We start from the raw sequence: 9,303 nt of genomic DNA, 5'->3' as shown, positions 1-9,303 counted from the left end.
ACAGAGAAACCCTCAGCTTAAACAAAACAAACAAAAGAGGAACCAAGAGCAGGTGGACAGATTCGCTGCTAGACCATCATTCTGAGGAGTGATCCCCTCTTCTTGCTGCCCCAGGTCTGAGGGCAGAGTCTTCGGAAGCGCGAGAATAAAGGAGGGGCTCTGCGGCACAGTGCGCCTGCGCTCTGGAGGCGGGGACCCGGACTGTCTGAAAGCAGAGGGGCTGGGACTGTAAAGTCAGAGGTGGGTCTGACTGTCCGGTTTCCATCCTTTGGATTGGCTGAAGCAACATATATAAGTGAAGAAAAGGGAGTCGACACAGCACAGGCATGCCGCAGAGGAGTTGGCAGCGCTGAAGCCTCGGAGGAAAGAAAGTCGCTCAGGTACTTGCTGAGGTGCACCCTCGCGGGGCCGGGGGGGGGGGCGGGGGGGCAGGTCAGGGCTCTTTTATCTCCTTACAGAGAGGTCAGGGGAAGGCTCATACTTTCGAGATTTTTTTTTTTTTTTTTTAATTTGAATGTCTCCAAACCTGAGGCCACACTAGTGTGTCTCTCCGTGGCTGACAGGAGCATGTCCCTTGCTCTCCAGGACACAAGAGGTAGTGAAAGCTCCCACAAGAGTGGAAAAAGAGGTCCTCCTGGGGCATCGATCTTTCTACATAGAAATCTTCCTGTGTGTGCGGGTGTTGGGATGGGACCTAGGGATCTTGTGCAGGCTAAGAAGCATGTGTTCTACAAGCAAGCTACGCCCCCGATCCCCGCCGGGCCCTATAATGTTTCATTTTATATTATTTTGTTTTGTATGTGTCTGAGTATGTGCGCATGCGTGCATGTGTGCATGTAGAGCAGGTCAGAGGTCAGCCTTGGTACTGTCCTTCAGTTGCTGGCTCCTTAGCTTTGCTCTGCTCACCAAGCCGACCAGGCTGGCCAGAGCCATGAAGATCTGCCTGTCTCTGCCTCCCCAGCAGGGATTGCAAGTCCACACCACCACACGTGGGTTTGGGGGTTGAACTGAGGTCTCCATGCTTGCTTAGGGAGCACCTTACCTACCGAGCTCTGCCTTCAGCCCTGCTTTTTCTGTTTGGTTGGTTGGTTGGTTGGTTTGTGCATGGGTTTTTCGAGACAGAGTTTTTCTATGTTATCTTGGCTGGCCGTCCTGGACTCGCCTTGTAGACCAGGCTGGCTTTGAACTCACAGCAATCCGCCTGTCTCTGCCTCCCGAGTGCTGGAGTTAAAGGCATGCAGCACCACTATGCCCAGCCAGCCCTGGTTTTTGATGACTGAATCTAGCCTTCCTTGGGCTTACTTCCAGTGAACCTGGTGCTTGTCATTTTTAGTGTAATTGGGATCAATTTTTTTCTATTGCATTTTACATTGTTTCTGGGATTATGAAAGCAATGAATGAGTGAACTAAATTCATGAATATCATGGGATACATCTAAAGCAAAATATAAAATGAGACATTATTTATGTAACTTAGGAATGAGTGTGTTGTATATTATATATACATATATTTTTGTTTGTTGAGACAGGGTTTCTCTCACTCTTTAGACCAAGCTATTCTCGAACTCAGAAATTCACCCTTCTTTGCCTCCCAAGTGCTGGGGGTAATGCTGTGTACCACCACATTTGGCTTGTATATTGTTTAGGGATACATAAAATGAAAGAGAAGCCAGGAAGAGTGGCACACGCTTTTAATCCCAGTACTTGGGAAGCAGGGGCAGGTGGATCTCTGTGAGTTCGAGGTCAGCCTGGTCAACATAGTAGGTTCCAGAACAGCTAGGGCTACATGCTGAGACCTATCTCAAAAATATCAAAATTAAGCTGGGCGTGGTGGCACACGCCTTTAATCCCAGCACTCGGGAGGCAGAGGTAGGTGGATCGCTGTGAGTTCGAGGCCAGCCTGGTCTACAAAGTGAGTCCAGGATGGCCAAGGCTACTCAGAGAGACCCTGTCTCGAAAAACTAAAAAAAAAAAAAAAAAAAAAAAAAATCAAAATTAGGGCTGGAGAGATGGCTCGGAGGTTAAGACGCTGACTCTGCTCTTCCAGAGCTCCTGAGTTCAATTCCCAGCAACCACATGGTGGCTCACAGCCATCTATGATGAGATCTGATGCCCTTTTCTGGCGGACAGGTGTACATGCAGGCTATACATTGCATACATAATAAATAAATCTTTTAAAACTATCAAAATTAATTTACTAATTAATTAAAATGAGGGGGGGGGGAGCCGAGCAAGGTATAATACCTGTAACATCTGCACTTGGGAGGCTGAGACAGGAGCATCATGAGCTCAAGTCCAACCTGGGCTATGTAGCAAGTTCCCCACCAGTCCAAACCACCTAGTGAGACCCCGTGTAAAGGAAGCACGGTTTAGGGAGAAAAGCTTGGCGGGGTAGCACTTGCCTCACCTCAACACCCCAGGGAGAGAAGGGAGGGGTTTAAGGACTTCAGTGTCTGAACACAGTCCTCTCTCGTGTCCCGTTGACCAGGTCCTCCTGCCTCGATGGATTACACCCTGGAGCCCAACGTCACGAACACTGACTACTACCCGGATGCCTTTACCATCCCCTGTGACACAGAGCTCCTTCTCAGAGGCAGCACGCTGCACCTGGCCGTCTTGTACTGCATCTTGCTTGTGCTGGGCCTTCTGGGAAACAGCCTGGTCATCTTGGTCCTCGTGGCCTGCAAGAAACTGAGGAGCATTACGGACATCTACCTTCTGAACCTGGCCGTGGCTGACCTGCTCTTCGTCTTCTCGTTCCCCTTCCAGACGTACTACCTGCTGGACCAGTGGGTGTTTGGGACCGCAGTGTGTAAGGTGGTCTCGGGCTTTTATTACCTTGGCTTTTTCAGCAGTATGTTCTTCATAACCCTCATGAGTGTGGACAGGTACCTGGCTATCGTCCATGCTGTCTCCGCCATCAAAGTGAGGACGGCCAGAGTGGGCACAGCCCTGAGCCTGGCGGTGTGGCTGATCGCCATCACGGCCACCGTCCCGTTAATGGTGTTTTATCAAGTGTCCTTAGAGGATGGCATTCTCCAGTGCTTCCCGTTTTTCGACGAGCAGTCTCTGAGGTGGAAGCTCTCTGCCCACTTTGAGATCAACATCCTGGGCCTGCTGCTCCCCTTTAGCATCCTCCTGTTCTGCTACACCCGAATCCTGCACCAGCTGCGGGGCTGTCTGAACCACAACAGGACCAGGGCCATCAAGCTGGTGCTCATCGTGGTCATTGCGTCTTTACTCTTCTGGGTCCCGTTCAACGTGGTCCTCTTCCTCACGTCCCTGCACGACATGCACATCTTGGATGGGTGTGCCATGAAGCAGAGGCTGGCCCTGGCCACATATGTCACAGAAGCCATCTCTTTCACACACTGCTGCGTGAACCCGGTCATCTATGCTCTCATCGGAGAGAAGTTCAAGAAACACCTCGCGGACATATTTCAAAAGAGTTGTAGCCACATCTTCCTCTACATCGGGAGGAAAGTGCCTGTGGGGGTGTGGGAAGGGCCGCTGTCCTCACAGCAGCGCTCCTCTCAATCTTCGACCCTGGACTACATCTTGTGAGGAGGTGTGCGCGGCCGGCCGGCGGTCTCTCCCTGCATCGCCTCCCTCCTCCCAGCCTTCTTTATTTCCCCTCTTCCGTTCACTTCTCCCATTTCCCCTGGTTTTCCAAGACTGAGTCTCACTGTGTAGCCCAGCCTGGCTTTGAACTCTCTGTCCTTCTGCCTCAGCCCCTGAATGCCAGAGCATCACCACCCTTCTTTAAAAAGAGATAAAATACATTTTTTTTTTCTTCTTCCTTAAAAAATAGTGACCTCTCAGTTTTGGGATTTTTGTGCCTGTGTTCACGAGAGATGATGTCTTATATAGTTTTCTCTTGTCTGGCCAGGTTTGGTTTCCTAACATGCACTGAAAAATATTCCCTTTAAAATCTATTCTCAGGAACCGGAGAGATGGCTCTGCGGCTTAGAGCACTCATTGCCTTTACAGAGGGCCTGGGTTCAGTTCTCAGCACCCACATGGTGGTTCAAACCATCTGTAAATCCAGTTAGTTTCAGGGGATCTGGTGTCCTCTTCTGATCTCTCCTGGCACTAGGCACACATACAGTGGGGATGTGTAACTGCAGGCAAAACACCTATACATGTAAAATAAAAGCTATTTTATGAAATGGCTTGTGTAAAGGCTTCTCTTTGAAGGTTTGATATGGCTTATTAAGAAGTCCATCCAGGGTATTTCTTACGAAGGCCTGCGTTTAATTTAACAGCCTGTGATGTGTAAGGAATTCTGCTGTTCTGTTTAAGTTCACTAATGCATGAGCATGAAATCTTCATAGTTAATTTTGTTGAACAATCTTTTTTTTTTAGTCTGAGGATTTCCCTTTCCAGTCCCAATACTGATCATTTGTGAGTTTCTCTCGGTCTCTCCTAGATCAGCCTTTGGCCACACTGAATTTCCGCCTTCTCTACTCACTATTTTCTGTTTTTATTTGCATCTCACTTACTTTCTTTGGGCTTCATTTTCTATGGGCTCCCTGGAGTGGAATCTTCTGTTACCTAAATATCCACTTAATGCTACAAAGTTCCCTCTCGATGTAAAATGGGGTTGCATTTTACAAAGTTAAGTTTGACCTTAGCCAGAAGTCTTGAGGTGCTGTCTTCAACCTGTCTTAGCCACTGCTGTATTGCTGTGAAGAGGCACCGTGGCCAAGGCAAGTCATAAACGAAAGCATTTAACTGGGGGCTTCTTTACAGTTTCAGAGGGTTGGTGAGTCCTTGACCGTGATGGTAGGGAGCAGGGTGGCTGGCATGGAGGAACCGGTGCTGGAGAGGTAGCTGAGAGCTTTACATCCTGACCCACAGGCAGCAGGCAGAGAGAGAGACAGAGAGAGAGAGAGAGAGAGAGAGAGAGAGAGAGAGACAGAGAGAGAGAGAGAGACAGAGAGAGGGAGAGAGAGAGAGAGAGAGAGAGAGAGAGAGAGAGAGAGAGAGAGAGAGAGAGAGAGAGCTGGGCCTAGAATGGGCTTTGAAACCTCAGAGCCCACCTCCAGTGACCAGTGACACACCCCCTTTGACAAGGCTACACCGTCTAATCCTTTCCAAACAGCTCACCAACTGGGGACTAAGCAAATATATGAGCCTCTGGGGCCATTCGCATCCAAACACCACAACGCCCACCCAGCATCTCCTTACACCCTTCTTACTGACCATACACATAGGGTTTCATTTCTTTGACATTTATCAAGAATTATTTTATGGGGCTGGAGAGATGGCTCAGAGGTTAAGAGCACTGACTGCTCCTCGTGAGGTCCTGAGTTCAAATCCCAGCAACCACATGGTGGCTCACAGCCATCTATAATGAGATCTGGTGGCCTCTTCTGGCCTGCAGGTGTACATGAAGACAGAGCATTGTATAATAAATAAATAAATAAATAAATAAATAAATAAATAAATCTTTTTAAAAAAGAATTATTTTATGATGCACGATACCATTTCCACTCACACATGAAGGTAACAGGTGGCTTCTGCGGGAGGGCTCATCACATTGTTCAAAGCTTCTGCATCCTCGCTCTCTTTCTCTCTTTATTTATTTTTCCTTCCTGCTTCTTTCTTGTTGCTTTTGTGAATCAGTGAGTTTAGGAAGGGTTGCCTAGAGGGGTCCATGGGTGAGGGGCTATTTGTAGGAACATGAGCAACTACCACTGACATGTCAATGAAGAAGTTTCTCTCCACCAAGACTTCTGTATTCTTTATTTTTTTAAAACAATTATTACTTAAAAATTATTATGAATGTGGAGATCAGGGTGGGAGACAACTCACAAGAGTTGGCACGTTCCTTCCACAGTGTGGGTCTCAGGGATAGAATTCAGGCAGCTTCACCTTTGAGCCACCATATGGGCTGACCACACAGACTGAATCCTTGATTGTTTTTTCTGGTTTTTTTTTGTTGTTGTTGTTTTTTTATGAGTCACTGGGAGAGGTACATAAAAATATCCAATTTTGGTTATGGCTTATTTCCCATTTTAATTCTTGTTTATTTTTACTGTATACTTTGAAGCTGTTATTGGTTATACACAAATAAAGGATTATATTTCTTAAATAGCTTCTTTTGTTACTATGAAATCCCCTTCATGTCCAATAATACTCCTTTTTTTGGGGGGGGGAGGCTTAAGACAGGATCTCTCCACATAGCCCTGGCTGTCCTGGAACTCACTGTGTAGCCCAGGCTAGCCCTGAACTCACAGAGCTCCATGTACGTCTGCCTCTAGAGCACTAGGATTACAGGTGAGAGTCATCATGTGTGGACCAATTATATTTCTACAAAGCAAGATTGAGACCAGCTTGGCGTACAAACAAAAAAAAAAGTTTAAGGAAAAAATAAAAATAATTGTTATCGCAAGAGGTTGCCAAGCTGGAGTCTTTGAGTAGGGTATTGCCAAGGCCAGCAAGGCCACCGTCTTTGTCACAGTCTCTGCACTTCTCTGATAGGACCCTGTAAGCAGACGGCCCTGTGGGATGGCACCATGCTGTGTGCGGCACCACAGACAAGTCTACGATGTGTGTGAGAGTTGAACAAAGCAGAGGGTGGGGGTAGGGGGTGCGGGTGAAGGGGGATGGGGGCGGGGGGATGGAGGGTGGGGGTGGGGCTGAGGGTGGGGGGGCTGAGGGTAGGGGGGCTGGGGGGGAGGGGCGCTCCCCTGGACATTTTACCAGACTGTAAGCTTCCAGGATTCCCCTCTTTGTCTCCTGCTCAGATGCTTTTGTTTTGTTTGTTTGTTTGTTTGTTTTTTCAAGACAGGGTTTCTCTGTGTAGTCCTGGCTGTCCTAGAACTCTACTGTCCTGGAACTCACAGAGATCCTCCTGCTTCTGCCACCCTGAGGGCTGGGGTTACAGGCATGCGCAGCCACGCTCGGCTCACACTAAGCTTTTCTTTTTCTTTTTCTTTTTCTTTTTTTTTTTTTTTTTTGGTTTTTCGAGACAGGGTTTCTCTGTGTAGCCTTGAGTGTCCTGGACTCACTTTGTAGACCAGGCTGGCCTCGAACTCACAGTGATCCGCCTGCCTCTGCCTCCCGAGTGCTGGGATTAAAGGCGTGCGCCACCACGCCCGGCTCTCACCAAGCTTTTCTGATGGGACATAGCCAAGTGCCTGACTTGGCCCGGCTGCATCACTTCCAGCTGACCTAAGCTAAGCTCTCTGAACTTCAGGAGGCATGGGTAAGACGGGGTGGGGTGAAACAGGCCGTCTCTCCTGCCTGCCCACGCCTGAAGTCCTTATGTAACCTGTCGACTCCTTTTGCGTACGTAAAAGATGATTCTTACTAAACGTAACCCAACAAACAGCAGATAGCTGTTATAAAACTAGGAGTAACCAATGTGTTTGCTGCTTCCAATTCTAAATATGTTAAATGGAGTTGGGGCCGGGCGCAGTTATCCCAGGCACACGCCTGTTATCCCAGCACTCCGGAGGCAGAGGCAGGTGGGTGACTGTGAGCTTGAGGCCAGCCTGGTCTACAAAGTGAGTCCAGGCCAACCAAGGCTATGTGCAGGGTGAGGAGTTGGCTTTTTGTGCTCTATCGCCACCTGCTGTTCACTGACTAGCTGTACCACCGGCTGCCGAGTTTGGAGTTCATTTCTCTCAGTGTGCAGCCATGCTGTTCCTGGAGTGCCAGATAGCTATGCTCAGCCACCCCTCCCAAACATGCCAGTTAAACGAGCCATGGTGCTGGAGAGGTGGCTTAGTAGCTGAGAACACGGATGCTCTTGCAAGATGACTTGGGCTTGGCTCCCATCACCCATGCCCACTCCCCCGTAGCTTTTTTAAAACAGAGAAAAGTCACAGTGAAAAGCAGAGGTTTGATCAATGTGGCAATGTTGTGTAGAGGAACAATTAAAAGGGTCTAGAGGCTCCCACTTCCACTTTTAGGGTCCTGGGTTTAAATAGATGGCAAACGGTATGCGGAGCACTAGAGGTGCACACAGTCCTGCTCAGGGTGTGGTCCTGCCTGTCGCCACCGTCTGGGCTCCTGAGTGCTGGGATTAAAGGCTGTGCCACAACACCTGGACCTAAGCTTTTCTTTACCTGAAACTTGCTCTGCCCCAGGCTGGCCTCGAACTCAGAGATCCGCTTGCCTCTGTCTCCTGGGACTAAAGGTGTGCCCGCATTCCAACCAGAGTAGCCGTGCTGCTGGGTTACAATTCCTCTCCAGTTTGATATGAACCCTGTTTTGCTCACTGCCACGTTCCGGAGCCCAGGCTTCGTTTATCTGCTGGGTGAGTGAAGCCGCCCGGCCCTGAAAGACCATTAGGAACCAGGGAGAGCTAGAGAGACGGCTCAGCAGTTAACAGCACGTACCACTCTTGCTAGAACACCCAGGTTCAATTCCCAGCATCCACCTGCCAGCTCCAGGAGGTCAGTGCCCTGTTTTGGCCCCCATGGCCTCCCAAACGCATGTGATACACATAAACTCATGAACGCGCGCACGCGCACGCGCACGCGCACACGCACACGCACACACACACACACACACACACACACACACACAACTGGAGAGAGGGGCTCAGCACTGACGGGTGTGGGTTCAGGGGACCCTGAAACGGATTGTTGGGACTATGGAATTGATTAGAAGGACAGCCAGAGAGACAGTGTCATGGCGGGAGCTCATGAACCAGACACAGACGTCACGGCGTCACGGCGTCACAGCGTCACGGCGTCACGGCGTCAGTGTGGCGGAAGTGAGAGGTTCTTCTTAGACCTATGGGAGGATGGGGGAGGTTTAACAGCTGTTCTTCTAAGGTTAGTGTTACTGGGATGAGACACCATGACCAAAAAGCAAGTTGGGGAGGAGGGGTTTGTTTGGCTAACCCTTGCTTCACATCACTGTTCATCACGGGAGGAAGTGAGAGCAGGAGCTGATGCGGAGGCCAGGGAAAGATGCAGGTTGCTGGCTTGCTCAAGCCTGCTTGCTTGCGTGCGCTCTCTTTTTCCTCCTCCTCCTTCTTTTTTTTTTTTTTTTTTTGGACAGGGTTTCTCTGTGTGGCCTTAACTGTCCTGGAGCTTACTCTGTAGACCAGGCTGGTGTTGAAAGAGTATTATTAATATTTAACATTGTTGTTGTTGTTGTTGTTTTTCGAGACAAGGTCTCTTTGTGTAGCTCTGGCTGTCATGGACTCTGTGGCTGTCTGGCTGTTGTAGACCAGGCTGGCCTTCAACTCTCAGCGATCCACCTGCCTCTGCCTCCTGAGTGCTGGGATTAAAGGTGTACACTAACATGCTCGGCCTTGATATTTTTTTTTTTTTAAAGATTT

General features: G+C 49.1%; 1 protein-coding gene across 1 annotated transcript; it reads left to right on the top strand.

Moving 5' to 3' along the window:
* The first annotated feature begins 272 nt into the window (after positions 1-272).
* Positions 273-4,975, top strand: CCR8 (C-C motif chemokine receptor 8). The gene is made up of 2 exons (XM_084751849.1): positions 273-380; positions 2,488-4,975. Exon 2 carries the CDS (start codon positions 2,502-2,504, stop codon positions 3,561-3,563), a length of 1,062 nt encoding a protein of 353 aa, XP_084607975.1. The 5' UTR covers positions 273-380; positions 2,488-2,501; the 3' UTR covers positions 3,564-4,975.
* The last annotated feature ends 4,328 nt before the right edge of the window (positions 4,976-9,303 follow it).

The sequence above is a fragment of the Acomys minous genome, assembly GCF_964271855.1.
Source record: "Acomys minous genome assembly, chromosome: 13".
Classification (NCBI taxonomy): domain Eukaryota; kingdom Metazoa; phylum Chordata; class Mammalia; order Rodentia; family Muridae; genus Acomys; species Acomys minous.
The sequence above is the reverse complement of the archived record's forward strand: the minus strand, read 5'-3'. Positions and strand labels throughout refer to the sequence as shown.